The sequence below is a fragment of the Ictalurus punctatus genome, chromosome 23 (genome assembly GCF_001660625.3).
Source record: "Ictalurus punctatus breed USDA103 chromosome 23, Coco_2.0, whole genome shotgun sequence".
In the NCBI taxonomy this organism is placed as follows: domain Eukaryota; kingdom Metazoa; phylum Chordata; class Actinopteri; order Siluriformes; family Ictaluridae; genus Ictalurus; species Ictalurus punctatus.
Window position 1 is genome coordinate 15993369 of NC_030438.2, and position 15445 is coordinate 16008813.

Below are 15445 nucleotides of genomic sequence, written 5' to 3' on the forward strand. Positions count from 1 at the left end.
ATGCTGTCAACTGGCTTCTAGGTGTGATGAGTACAGAAAATCCAAATGGTCTATTTAACTAAAGTTGCCAAGCCAACACTTTTTGTTATACAGAAACTAATTGGTGTTCCAGTTTAACACACCATTACAAATAATTTGAATGTTACTATCACTAATCCTGTCCACACATTGCCTTGCACTTGCAAACGACATTATTTTAGTATTGTAGTCAGCTGACACCCAAAGCTATTTAGCATCACCTGAGTCAAACACCTGAGTCAACAGGCAAATTGGTTTAAATAAAATTCTAAACACGATAACTAGAAACATCTTTGTGTGTCTTAAAACTTATCTGAACAAATCATCAGAACATAGTCAAACAAGAGTATCATGCATCCAAGAAAGTCAAATATGTTTGAAAAAATAAAAAAATATATAAAGGGAAGGGCATGTTTGGCTTTAATCTATCTTTTATTTACACTTACAATTTCTGTGTTCTGGAAACAAATTATGTTTGTTTGTACTGGCCATTGGAAGATTCAGGAGATATCCCAGCGGCCTAGCATCTCTGGTGACTGAAAGGCTGCTCGCTCGCTCTCTCTCTCTCTCTCTCTCTCTCTCTCTCTCTCTCTCTCTCTCTCTCTCTCTCTATATATATATATATATATATATATATATATATATATATATATATATATATATATATATATATATATATACATATAAACATATACTTCCATAATAGGAAGTATGAGAAAGAGGGGCAATGACTGGGAACATTTTTGAGAACAAAAAATGCCTTACATCTATTGATAATGACCTGATTAGGCATCAACCCTTACGCAAAAAACATATACAGTAAGGGGAAATACAGAAAGTCTTTCAGACGCTTTTTTCGATGATATTTAACATACTTAAAATACATAAATCAATTTAAAAAACAAAAACAAAAAAAGCATGCATTCATAAGAATAAAATTAATAGGGGAAAAAAGTATTCAGACACAGAATTATTCATGTGAGAAAATCACATGTGAAAAATAAAGCCACATTCCCTGCTTGTGATAAATTGCCATGTGAAAATAAATTAATTGTGGCAAGGCCACATCTTTAAAATAGAACCAGCAATGGTCTCATATTTCCTTTGTAGAAATCTCATAGCAATCTGATTCTGAAAAATATTACATATAAAGTTGCCTATATTTGAGATAACAATTAAAATATACTAAACGTGATAAATCATTTGAGAAATCATTACTAAATTATCTTATTTTGCTGCCATGTAATTTTTTAAATTTCAGACATTTATTTTTTAGAAAGAACAAAACTTGTCTTGGAATAAGACAATTCCAAAACTGTCCAGACGTTAACTTTATAATATTACATATTTCTTGTATAATCATACACTCTTGCAGTGTATACCAACCAAGTTACAAACAGAAAGGTGCGTGACAGGTCCAGAAAAACAAATAAATTCCCTGCTCACAGGAAAGCTGTGTTCCAGTAATCCTGTTAGATATAGATGGCTGATAACTCTGGCAAACATCCTAAATTAATAGAAACTGTAGCTATATTTGCAACCATTATTTATCAGAAGTGGTTCCGTGTACTGTGACAGAAATGATACAGTTCTCTACACAGGAAAGTCCCCAGTGTTGAATTAACATCTAGAGTGTTGATTTAATTCTTTCAGTGTCCGTGTCCATTTGGACATTTTCATTTAGGGGTGTACTCAGTTTTGTTGCCAGCGGTTTAGACATTAATGGCTGTTATTTTGAGGGGACAGCAAATTTACACTGTTACACAAGCTGTACACTCACTACATTACATTGTAGTAAATTGTCATTTCTTCAGTGTTGTCACATGAAAAGCTATTATCAAATATTTACAGAAATGTGAGGGGTGTACTCACTTTTGTGAGATACTGAATATAAGCACTATAGGTGTTAATTCAACACTTGGGATTTTGTTGTGTGGATCTGTACTGGAGAAATGAACACTATTCTTCCAAAAGATATTGGTGATTTTGATGATGATGGACAGTGCTAAACAGTCTAAAACATCACGCCAACATCTTCCACAGGGTTGAGATCTGGTGACTGGTCACCAACCCTGTTCCTGGAGATCTACCTTCCTGCAGGTTTCATCGCCAAGCAACACACGTGTTTTAGTTGATCATGAACTTTTTAAAGACAAAGGTTAGATGGTGAGGTGGGCACAAATATGGTTGGCTGCAAAAGTCTTCAGGAAGGTAGAGCTCCAGGAACAGGGTTGGTGGCTACTGTTTTACATCATCTCCATTCTCACCAAAGGTCAAAGATGTTATTTTCAGTACAAACATGTTGACTAAAATTAAAACTCAGAGGAGACATGGGTACTTTTGCGAAGTTCAATTCAATTAAATTTGATCTGTATAGTGTTCTAACAACACACAAAGCGGCTTTAAAGAAATCTGGATGTAGATTTAGATCCCTAATGAACAAGCCAGAGCTGAGAGTGCTAAGGAAAAGTTCTGTGAAGCGACATGAGGAAGAAACCTAGAGAGAAACCAGACTCAAAAGAGAACCCATTCTGTTCTTGGTGAGAACAGATAGTAGGATTGCCAAGTCAAGTCAAGTCAAGTGAGTTTTTTTTTATTGTCATTTCTCTATATACCGTAGCTTGTATACATTGGAACAAAATGTCGTTTCTCAAAGACAGAACAGCATGCAGTACTACATAAAGTGCAAATACACAACAGTGTGAAACGAGTGCAAGACAATAACTACACAAACCAGGACAATAAATATACAGACTATGGACTGTAAACTGTTGTGTAGTGTAGCAGCACAAGTATAGCAGCAATATTGGCACCGAAAACGAGTTCCATAATGTAAAGGTGACTGATGAAGCTTTGTAAAGTGCTGTGGTTCTGAATCATTCTGGGTTGGGTGTCTTCCCAAGTGAGCGATGGGAGGCAGCGGGGTGTTGATTGAGCTGACTGCCTCAGGGAATAAACTGTTGCGGAGTCTTCTGGTGGTGGCATGGATGCTCTTGTACCTTCCACCAGATGGCAGCAGAGTGAAGAGATCATGAGAGAGGTGAGAGGGTTCGTCCCTAATACTGGTGGCTTTGTGGATGCGGCGGTTGATGTATGAGATGTCGATGGTGCTTAGAGAGACCCCGGTTAACTGTCCTCACAATTCGTTGTATGGTCTTGAGGTCGGAGGCTGTAAATCATTAAAGCACACAAACAAAGGCAAACAGTACAGTGTGGTATAAGGATGTTCAGTATTGTGAAAATTGTCCTGAGATGAGCATAGGACACTGTTTTTCAGTATGATTACAGCAGTAGTTGTAAAAAAGTGGAAGTTCAAAACTACATAGAGACCAGGGTGTGCTTAATGAAAAGTAATTAGCTCTTGTTTTTGTGAATATGAACCTTAATTAATAGAAGGGGTATGCTTATAACACTATTTACATTTTTGTGTGTTTTTAATTTACACAGAATATTGCTACTTTGTCGATACTCTATTTACTGGGATTAGTACTGGAAACTTAAAGAAGACAGTAAACTGACCAAAATAATATAAGAGAGGTCTTTCATATTTTTAGTAAACTTTTGTTGATTATTTAAAATATACATTTATATATATTTCAAATTAAATTTCTTTCAAATATCATACTACCATGGAATGTCTAAGAAAAAAGGTCAATATTTGTGCATCCATTTTACTTCAGTACCTAGCCAAACAAACCTAATCCTTTCCAAGTCTTTTTGCTCTTTTGGGATAAACCCAAGTCTAGGTTTGAGCAGAGTCCATTTGTTTTATTGGTGACATTCGTGATGTTTTAATGATCAGTATCTACATACACCAGCATACTTGTGGATTTATGCAAAGGGATATGAAAAACATTAGATCCTGTTGCTGACAAACTTATGTAAATATTTGATAACGCTCTCATCCACAATGCTATATAAACCTCCAATTATAGGTGTCACTTATTCTAGGCTGCAGGTGAGTACTTCTTTACTTGTCCCACAGTGAAATTCAGACTGTGACTCTTTCAAAATAGATCGGAATGAATTTTGGATTAATACTTGAAAATGATATTGTTTTATATACTTTTTTCTTTTCCAGATATGGAGATAAAATTTTTCCTACTCTGTGTTGCCATTCTAAAAGCAACCGGTAAGCTAAAAATTCAGTACATTCATCAGTATGTACATGGTTTTTGTGTAAAATAATAATAATAATAATAATAATAATAATAATAATAATAATAATAATAATAATAAAAATAATAATAATAATTATTATTATTGGGCTAATTTAGGACAGTATATATGATATTTATCTAAACATCATGTTCTGTTTGAGGGAAGATTATTGAAGATACATATTATTTATATTGCTAATAACTGAGCTGAATTTAACATATGATCTTTATTTTAATATAATATTTATTCTATTGTTATACAATCAATGACATAGGGCTAAACAACTCATTAAATCATACAGTATTAGAGTATTGATAACTGCTACTAATATATTTTGTTAGGAACACAACTCATGAATAAATTCAAAATTATTAAAGACGAATTTTAATGAGAAGACGTTCTCAACAATAGTGCATCTACAGTGTCCTGCGTTATAAAAGATTTCAATATACTCAGCATGCACTTACTGTGCAAACAACAGTGTGACATAATTGTGAAATTCAGCCTGTGAATATATCACTATAGATCTGAATTAATTATGGATTATATGCTTATAATATATGATATTATTTAATACAATTTTCCCGACATGTGGAATAAATTTTTCCGACTCTCTTTTGACGTTCTGACTCAGAATTTGTGATCCAATGCTGTAGGCAATAAAATATAGTTAGTGATAATGAGTTGTTTTTCTTTGGTAGAAACAAAATCTTGGCCGCAGACTCACACTTTGTGTATAATTACAATTGACCTATTATATGCAAATAGCAGTATTATGTAGTTAACTGTACTGCTTTTTTCCCCTCTCCAGCAGTCAGCGGTTGCCCAATAGGCAAGGAGTTCATCACTGCCTTCATGCCTAATTATGTAGCTAATAATGGTGAAGCCAAACCCACACTCTCCATCACAGCCCAGGAGTCCTTAGCTACTGTAACAGTTGAAATCAAGGGGCTCAATTATAAACAATCACTAACTATAGAGAAAGGCTCTACCAAATATGTCACCCTCCCAGACAAGGCTGAGATTTACGAAGATGGAGTCTCAGCCTTAACAGTGCTGATTACCTCTAATGCTGACATCTCAGTGGTGTCCTCTCACATCAAACCATTTACTGGAGACAGCAGTGTGATCTTCCCCAGTCACCAACTTGGAAAGAGCCATGTAACCTTCACCCCAGGAGGAGGTTCTTTTAATTCGATTGTGGCTATCGTCAATGGCAAGCAAGACAACACAATTAATATACTACCATATTCAGACCTCCAGCTTAAAAGCAGGATACATTTGAAGCGAGGATTAAAGATGTCTATTAGGTTAGCTCCTTATCAAGTTTATCTGCTTCGGAGTGACAAGTCCTTAACAGGAATTAGGATTGATTCTCAGCTCCCTGTAGCCGTCCTGGCAGGACATGAGTGCCTCAGCCTCTTCGAGACCTGTGAGCATGTCTATGAACAGCTGGTGCCAATAGAATTGCTCTCTGATGAGTACCTAGTCCCTGCCATGCACCCCTTGCTTATTAACCAGGACAGAGCCCATGTTGTTGCAACTGAGGATAACACTGATGTCACGGTTTATCATGGTCTATTCACCCAGCACAAGTCACTTCGTTCTGGAGAGCTTCTAGATGTTTTTATTAATTTGCCAACAATAATCCGAAGCAATAAAAAGATCATGGTTATGTATTCCAGTACCAACATCCCCTATGATGAGTTCTTGACTAACATAATTCCTGTATCACAGATGTCCAATTCGTGGACAGTTTATGCACAAGATAATTACCAGAACTTTGCTCTTGTTGTCTCAGAGGTGGCGGAAAGTAAATCTCTTTTTAGTTTGTTGAATTGGAATGCTTTTCCCGCAAACAAGAAGTATTCATGGGCTATTAAATCACTTGGTGAACAAAAAGGCCCCATAACCATATCCTCGAACTCACCACAGGCGGTCTATGTTTATGGTGGGAAAATAAGACATGGCTATGCCACAACAGGAGTGTGCAATGGTAGGTCATAATCTGCATTAGGACAATTTCAATTCAAACAAATGAAATCATCATTGAATGTAAAGCACCTACATTCTAAGCTTTGTCTTTCAGTTCCTTCTCAACCACCACCTCCGAAAGATCCCTGCGAATCTGTTAAATGCCGTTGGAGAGAGGAGTGCAGGAAGGGTGTCTGTGTCCGTGTTGACACAGCAACATGTTGGGCTGTCGGGGATCCCCATTACAGAACTTTTGATGGGAAACTATATGATTTCCAGGGCACCTGCACCTACACCATGGCCACTAATGTGAAAACTGAGAATGGCCGTGTCCCCTTCACAATTTTGGCAAAGAATAATCGCAGAGGGAGTAATTTAGTGGCCTATGTGAGGACAGTATCAGTCAATGTGTACAATCATACAATAGTTGCCAGCAAGCAAATGGGTGTAGTTGAGGTAAGTTGAGGAAATAGACAAATGTGCATGCTGTTACGATTTTTGTTTCTAGAGAACCACAAGTTTGCTTTTCTACCCTATTCAGGTGGATGGTGAAATCACTCACTTGCCTGTACGTCTAGCTCAAGGAAAGATAGAAGTGGTGCAAAGTGGTTGGAATGCACTCATAACAACAGACTTTGGTTTAGAGGTGAAATATGACTGGAACATGATGCTATACATAACAATGCCCAGCACCTACTTTGGGTCAGTTGGTGGACTTTGTGGAAACTATAATGGAGACTGGACAGATGAACAGTCAGACGCCAAGGGAACGAAACTCTCCACTGTCCTGGAGTTTGCCAAGAGCTGGAAAGTTTCAGACAATGACTTGTTCTGCCGTGATGACTGTGAGGGCAAGTGCCTCCTCTGCCCACCTGACTTAAAAGAAAAATATAATGGAGACAATTACTGTGGTCTTATGGCAAAAGCAAATGGGCCATTTGCAAACTGCCACAAGATTGTTGACCCAAGTATATACGCAGACAATTGTGTGTATGATGTGTGCATCAATAAAGGCATCAGAACTTTCATCTGTGATAACATGCGGACCTATGCTGAGGCTTGCATGACAGCTGGAGTGAAGATTGATCCCAACTGGAGGATGCTGTCTGAGTGCCGTAAGTGAAGACAGTTCAATTAAGAAATTGTAATAATTGGATATCTTTGGAGACACATGCATTTCTTCTTAACAAATATTAATGTCATTTTGGACTTAAGTTGAATTAAATCTCCAAGTCTAAATATGGCGCATAGTGTTTACTGTCTCTTAAAAGAAGTTAATTTAGTCATATGACTGTTTCTTCTTGATATATTAACAGCATTGCAATGCCCAGTAAACAGTCACTATGAGCCTTGTGGAACTGCATGCGCTGCCTCCTGTGCGGATCGAGATGCACCAAGCAAATGTGAAAAGCCTTGTGTGGAGGGCTGCCAGTGCAATAATGGTTTTGTCCTCAGTGGAGACAAATGTGTGGCACTAGCACAATGCGGCTGTACCTATGAGAACCGTTATTACCCTCCAGCTGAGATATTCTGGAGTGACCAGACGTGCACTAAGAAATGCTCCTGCAACTCAGGACAGGTCAATTGTACACCGACAAAGTGCAAGGCATCCGAAGTGTGTGAAATCCAGAAAGGTGTGAGAGATTGCTACCCACTATCCTACGGGCACTGCATGGGCAGTGGAGATCCCCACTATTTAACCTTCGACGGGAGGCGCTTTGATTTCCAGGGTACTTGCACATATTACCTTTCTAAGCTGGTCAACACTTCTGACACTTCACTGGTGCCCTTTGAAGTTCTTGTCAAGAATGAAAACAGAGGAATGAATAAGGTTGTTTCCTTCACCAAGACTGTGGAGATAAAAGTTTTTGGCTACACCATTATCATGAGTAAAGACAATTATGGTAAAGTGATGGTAGGTAACGTTTCCTATTACTATTTTCCAATTTATGTCCTTCCTTCTTAAGGTGCTTCAATGCTAAGTTGTACTTATTTTTGCCGTTCTTAGGCTGAAGGCTATTCTATCTGCTATACACAATATATTAGAAGGAAAAATTCAGCCTTAGACCTTAGACCCTGTTCACATATACATGAGTTTTATGGCTAGTTATGCAGCAAGTACTGTATGTGACAAAGAATTTTTTATGAGCAATGACAGTTAAAATATATGTACTTGTAGCTCTAGTCTAACTGATTAATAGTGTACAGTGGACAAAAAATAATGCATATTAATCTTTCCATCTTTTTCATAGATCAACAACCTGTTTGTCAATTTGCCATTTGAGAAAGAGGGCGGTCAGCTATCCATATTCCGCAGTGGTTACTTTGGAGTGGTTAAAACAGACTTTGGAATGAATGTGAGATTTAACTGGGATAGCTACGTTGAAATCACTCTCCCCAGCACATACAGTAACCTGGTAGGAGGTCTCTGTGGTAACTGGAATGGGAACTTAAATGATGACCTGAACTTCCCAAACAAAAGCATTACAACAAATCCTACTGCATTTGGAAACAGCTGGAAAGCCAGAAATGACCCTGATTGCTCAGCAGAGTGCATAGGCCAGAAGTGTCCCAAATGTGATGCTGCGGACAGGAACAAGGATGTTTTCACGAAACCTTGTAGCCTGATTACAGATGCAAATGGCCCATTTAAAACATGTCACAGCCAAATCAATCCCACCAAGTTCTATGAAGACTGCGTGTATGATATGTGTATGTATGGTGGTCATTCTACAGCCCTCTGTAGTGCACTTACAGCCTACACGGCTGCATGCCAGACAGCACACAGCATTGTGGAGAAATGGAGAACCGATAGTTTCTGTCGTAAGTGCAGTAGTATGACAACATTTTACTCTAATTATGTATTCCAGTTCCCAGCCCTATCCCTCCTTATTTAAATATAACACTGATTTTATTTCATCTTTATTAACAAGTCCATTCTCATTGATGATCCATTCCCCTTGCAAGTGACCATGTGTGTGTGATTAACTGGTCTCTAATACTCTTTTCACAGCTGCATCCTGCAAAGCTAACAGCCACTATGATGTGTGTGGTGCTGGATGTCCCCAGACCTGCAACGGCTTCACTGAGCCCACGGCTTGCCAGCGTGCACCTTGCATCGAAGGTTGTGTGTGCGATGCCGGATTTGTCCTGAGCAACGGAGAGTGTGTGCCAATGGATCAATGTGGATGTGCATATCAAGGCCAGTACTATAAACTGGGCCAAGTCTTTTACCCCAAAGGCATGTGCAGCCAGAGATGTGTCTGCGAGGAACAAGGAAAAGTCACATGCAAAGATGATTTCTCTTGCGGTCCTAATGAGAAGTGTGAAATCCATGATGGGGTTCAAGCTTGCTATCCTGATGGCAAAGGATCTTGCTCAGTCTCTGGTTCTGGGAACTATCACTCATATGATGGGAAACAAATCAGTGTGCAAGGGGACTGTGTGTACAAACTGGTAGAAACTGTCAAGATTGCAGATCAGAAGAAGATGCCATTCAGTGTGACAGTGCAGCAAGTATCTTCTACGTTTGCGGTCACAAGAAGAATCAACATAAATGTAGCCCAATATAAGATTGCCCTGATTCCAGGACTTCTGTGGGAAATAAGGGTAATTTGTTTAATTGCATTTTTATTCATATGGGGTGACATAATGAAGATGTACAGATGCCAGCTATGGAAACAGTATTGCTTGAGAAACTGAAATGTTATGATTTTTGGCCACTAGAACCATCCTCTTCACAGTGCGTTGATACAATATAGATAAACGTACAATTCCTTCATTCCTTCATTCTTTCATTGGTTGCTTCATAACATTTCCAGTTGACTCTAACTTCTTAATATGCCCTGATGGTGGAAATGGGCATTTTCAATATGTGTGCTATTTCCTTATAGCCACTTCCCATTTTGTAAAGCTCAACAACCTTTTTGCCGCACATCACGGCTATATTCCCTGGTCTTACCCATTGATATGAATGACTAAGGGAATTTGGCCTATGTGTTACCTCATATTTATACCCCTATATATACCTAGACACCCAGGTGTACTAAAAAAAGTGAAATATTTGGGAATATACTTCAAAAATATTTTTCTCAGATTGGAAAATTCATAGGGGTGCCAATAATTGTTGCGCATCTATATTTATATTTATATATACATATATAAACCACCACCTGTACAGTTTTTTTGTTTGTTTGTATAAAAAAAAATCTTTTAAGAATGGAAAGTATCCTCATTGGAAATTGTACCTGTGTTCTTTTTATTGACAGGTGGATGAAGTTAAAGCTCTTCTCCCAGTAAAACTTGAAGAAGGACTGGTGAAGGCCTATCAGAGTGGTGCTTTCATTATCTTGGAAACCTCTTTTGGATTAAAGGTGACCTATGACACTGTGTCAATGGCCACTGTTGAAATCCCCTCCACTTACAAAAATGCCGTACAAGGTCTGTGTGGTAATTACAATGATAACAAAGCAGATGACTTCCTAATGCCAGATGGTAATCAGGCTTCCTCTCCTGAGAAATTTGTGGAATCTTGGCCAGTGATTCAGGAAGGAGTGATCTGTCACACAGGGTGTCCAACAGGTTCCAAATGCCCAGGGAATGAAACAGGAGGCCAAACACATGAAGACAATGAATGCAAGATCCTAACTTTGGAGAAAGGCCCATTCTCGAATTGTTATTCCAAAGTTCCACCTTCACCATTCTACGATACGTGTGTAAAGGATGTTGCATCACAGCCAGAGGATAAGACACTTGTTTGCCGCCATGTCCAAAACTATGTGGTTCAATGTCAGCAAGCTGGTATCTCCATCAGCAGCTGGAGGAATGCAACCTTCTGTCGTAAGTATGATATGATCTGTTATTCATTTTATTTTGATAGCTACATCATAGCTAGGGTTTGCCTCCAGTGTCCCCTTTTTTGACCCTGGTGACTCTAAATGTGAATCTACGTGTGAATGAGTGTGTGCATGGTGCCCTGCGATGGACTGGTGTCCCAGCTAGGGTGTATTCCTGCTTCAAACATAGTGTCCCTGGGATGGGCTCCGGATCCACAGATACCTTGACCAATTTAAATCCCTTACTGATTCCTAAGTATTGCTAATAATTAATGCATTTTCCTTTTCTTCTTTTTCCAGCAATGACCTGTCATGAAAAAAGTCACTATGAGCTATGTGCGGACACCTGCACGTCAACTTGTGCCAGCCTTAACGAGGCACCTAGTTGTCCAGAGTGTCTTGAAGGCTGCCAGTGTGATGAAGGCTTTGTCTTTGATGGAGGTGACTGTAAGCTTGTAGAAGATTGTGGTTGTTTGGTGAAAGGAAGATATTACAAGGTGAATTGCTTTTCAGTTTCTAATCAATTTGTTGGCTGACCTGGCTTCTTGTAAATAAAACAGTCAAATATTTGAAATATTCGTTCTTGCAGTCTGGGGAATCAGTAGTCAGAGGAGACTGTATTGAGAAGTGCACCTGTACGGCTGGACAGTTTTCATGTGAGTCCATGAACTGTGGGGAAGATGAGGTCTGCCTCAAACCCGATGGCGTTCCAACATGCATACTTGGTAAGTAAGTGTAATCTCATCATTATGCAGATATAACAAGACATGATTTACAATAACACCGCCTTACCATATTCCAGATCCTTGCAGGAAGAAACAATGTCGTGAGAAAGAGCAATGTGTGGAGAGAGACAACGCAGCAGTGTGTGTACCCACCTCTAGGGCTTCGTGCCGAGTTATTGGAGACCCGAACTATGAAACGTTTGATGGAAGCAGGTTTTCTTTTCAAGGCACCTGCTCTTACATTATGGTTAAGACGTCAGGTGAAGACAAAAGCCTCACAGAGTTCGCCATCATTAACAAGAACACACTCTCCCAGAGTGCACGTGGGACTTACGTAAAGACAGTCACCATAAAGTTCCCAGGCCACGAAATCATCATTATTCAACAAGACCGCAACAAAGTGATAGTGAGTAAAACCAATCATTTTATCTTATACTTAAATACCCATATTATCTTTAAAATTATATGGAACGAATTTTATCAGGCATTCAGAGAGGTACTGTATTGGTGAAAGTGGATAAAATTTTACAGTTAAGTCTCAAATCTAGTATACCTTATCCACTAAAATCCACTAAAATCATTAAGGCAATATAACGATATGATTATGTTGCCTCTTTTGTGCTGCCTAGATTGATGGTAATGAATCCACCCTGCCTGTGAATCTGGACCGTATCAGGATAACTCAGTCAGGAATAAGAGGAATCCTGGAGACAGACTTTGGTTTGATGGTCACGTTTGACTGGGGCGAGTTCCTCATGGTGACAGTGTCCAGTAGCTACTTTAAAAACCTAGTGGGCATGTGCGGAACCTATAACGACAACCACAACGATGACTTTGTCACACCGACAGGCGTTGCTGCCAAAGACAACACGGAGTGGGGGCAGTCATGGAGCGTTCCCGACAACGACCCCAATTGCTGGCACTTCCCCTCATGCTCTGAAGAGGAGAAGCGCCAGTACAGTGGCCCGAAGTTCTGTGGTTTACTGGAGGACAAAACCGGGCCTTTTGCTAGCTGCAACAATACAGTTCATTTGGGGCACTTTACATACAGCTGTCTCTTCAATACATGTCTCACTCACGGAAACCATGATGCCTACTGCAATGTCATGACCTCTTATGCAAACACCTGCAAGTGGTCAAACACTGACGTTTCAGCACAGTGGAGGCAGCTTACCAACTGCAGTAAGTAATTACCGATGCAGACTATGAAACATGTTTAACATTCATACTAGGTCACTAGGCAAAAAAATTCATCATACTTCTGAACTTTTTTTTAATAAGGTTTTGATTGAACACTCCAGTTTTTCTTTTAATCCTAACAGTATAATCAGACGTTTACTGGAGTTTTCCTGCATGTCAAATGGTATGAATAACAATAAACATGTAGAATATGATAGCTCATGAATATTCCTGATGTGATTATTCTGTTACAGAGCTGGACAAATAATCAAGAGGAAGGAGTCAGAGACTTATGATGTTCAACGGTGATTAAAGAAAAGAATCAATCTACTTTCCTGCGATTTTTAATCAATGTCATACAGATATAACTTCCGGGCAACTGTGGGCAACTTCCAGGCAACTGTTTTATCTAATGCAATGAATGAATGAAGGAAGGAATTAATTAATCAATCAATCAATCAATCAATCAAATCAATTCAAATGTGATTTTGATGACACTTTTGTTTGTTCTTTTTCCCTTTTGTTGAATGCTTGCAATATTTCAGTGAATAAAGATGACTGTTCACCTATACGATGGTGTTTCTGTACATTTCATTGGAAAAATCTAACAATGAATCAAAGTTTTTTTTTTTTTTAAAAAAACCTTTTAAATATTTTACATATCTGTGCAGCATGTGCTGTTTCTGACTCACAGCTCCAGGGTTTGATTATCTCCTCAAGTTATTGTCAGTTTTTAGTTTCACCTGTCCACATACTGTAGGTTTCCTTCAGGTTCTCCAGTTTCCTCTGAAAATCACACCGGCAGATGGATTGGCTATTCTAAATTGCCCCTAGGTGTGAATGAGTCTGTGAATGTGTGTGTGCATGGTGGCTTGTGATGAACAGGAGTCCCTGTGTTACACCAAGTGTAACAAGTCTCCACTTTGTCCCTGACCGGAGGTTAATGAAGATGAAAACATCAGTCAAACTCCTGTAACTTACACCATAATTAGTCCCCCCCCCCCCCCATGAATTACACAACATCTTTCCATCTTTGACAAACCTCCAGTGACACTCTCTGCATAGTTAAGTGTGTAAGTACCATTATATTGCATTCCGCTGCAAAGGAAATCAAATTATATTAGAGACAGCTTTCCTTAAATATTACAATTCTAGTTAGAGGCTCACCAATCTGCCAACAGATGCGTCAGCGTGTTCTGTGGTCTGACGAGTCGACATTTCAAATAGTTTTTGGACAAAACAGCCGTCCTGTTTTCCGTCCAAAGAGGAAAAGGACCATTCTGTTATCATCGTCAGGTACAAAAGCCAGCGTCTGTCATAGTATGGGGGTGTGTCAGTGCCCATGGCATGGGTAACTTGCACATCTGTGAGGGAGACATTAATGCAGAAAGATATGTATATATATATATACACACACACATTTTGGAGCAACATATGCATAGGCTGCCATCCAGAGCAGTACAATGCCAAATTCTGTTTCAGAATTGGGATTGTAATTCACCACAATATTTTTTAATTCATTTGACTGTCGGTAGCAGATGATGTTATAATACGTTAAAAAAGCGTGTTTGGAGTTTTAGGTACAATCTAGCATTTTTAAAGGGGACATAAAATGATTTTGATGTATTATTATAAATAACAATTGAGTTTTTTCAGTGAGAAATCACCAATCACTAGGCTAGGCTTAATATTATTTATTTTATTTCATGACAATGACTACTGTGAATATATACAGTATAATTAACATGATAACATTTCAGATGTCAAAGCCATATAGACATAGGCATATAACTGCCAAGCTGGTTATAGAATAAAAACTGTTCAAGGTAGAACCCAAAAAAGCAGGAATGAATAGTCTGGAGATATATTAGACAGAAGAAGAAGCGAGTTTGGATAGTTCAGATCGGGATAAGAACTGCTCGGTATTTCTGAGACTGACTATAAAACAGGACAGGCCAAAATGGAACACACCCAAGTTTATCAGGTAAACATGGCACGCCTTTATTGAGCTTGTTACTTAAACTGTGTGCACTGGACACACAAATTAATTTGCCATGGTATAAATGAAACTTAATTTATTATGAAGTGAAAACAGCTTTAAAGCACATTCATCAAATCCAGTTTTAACCCATAAGCCTACAACGTTTTCATTTGTTTAAAACATGTCGGTTTTTATGAGGAGAAGATAAACACTGTAAACGTTAATGCTCCTGAGCTGCCATGAATCAATCCCAAAAGCCTGTAATAGTAATTCACAGTCATTCATATTCAGAGCTGGCAGGTCAGATTGGGCAGGAATGTTTGTACGCATATAGTAATGTTCTAACAGATACTATACTAGATCAGCATGAAAAAGTCTGACTACACAGTGACAGGCAAGAGCCAACAGCCAATCAGGCAAGGGCAAATGAGAGATTCTAGTGTAATACTATAATAAAACAAACAAGGGAGTGAGCCGTAAAAACACATGGCTGAATAAGATACCCTGATGAGAATTGAATTAATTGTTATGACAGATCTCAAATCCGATCTGGACCGGTTTAGATTCCCAAA

General features: G+C 38.7%; 1 protein-coding gene across 2 annotated transcripts; it reads left to right on the forward strand.

The window, feature by feature from the left end:
• Positions 1–4041: 4041 nt before the first annotated feature.
• On the forward strand, positions 4042–13463 carry si:dkey-65b12.6 (IgGFc-binding protein). Of its 2 annotated transcripts, none has more exons than XM_053674922.1 (13): positions 4042–4150; positions 4991–6175; positions 6269–6609; positions 6695–7268; positions 7470–8068; positions 8406–8976; positions 9167–9762; positions 10422–10992; positions 11289–11485; positions 11578–11713; positions 11791–12119; positions 12343–12895; positions 13147–13463. In XM_053674922.1, exons 1-13 carry the CDS (start codon positions 4066–4068, stop codon positions 13158–13160), a joined length of 5751 nt encoding a protein of 1916 aa, XP_053530897.1. In that variant the 5' UTR covers positions 4042–4065; the 3' UTR covers positions 13161–13463. The 2 variants fall into 2 exon arrangements, with proteins under 2 accessions (XP_053530897.1, XP_017309111.2); XM_017453622.3 differs by having other exon boundaries at positions 4077–4150; positions 4994–6175.
• The last annotated feature ends 1982 nt before the right edge of the window (positions 13464–15445 follow it).

Coding starts and splice junctions, on each gene's coding strand:
- si:dkey-65b12.6 (XM_053674922.1), top strand. CDS start 4,066: ATGATATTGTTTTATATACTTTTTTCTTTTCCAGATATGGAGATAAAA. Junction 4,151..4,990: donor TGCCATTCTAAAAGCAACCG/GTAAGCTAAAAA, acceptor TCCCCTCTCCAG/CAGTCAGCGGTTGCCCAATA. Junction 11,714..11,790: donor CGTTCCAACATGCATACTTG/GTAAGTAAGTGT, acceptor ACCATATTCCAG/ATCCTTGCAGGAAGAAACAA.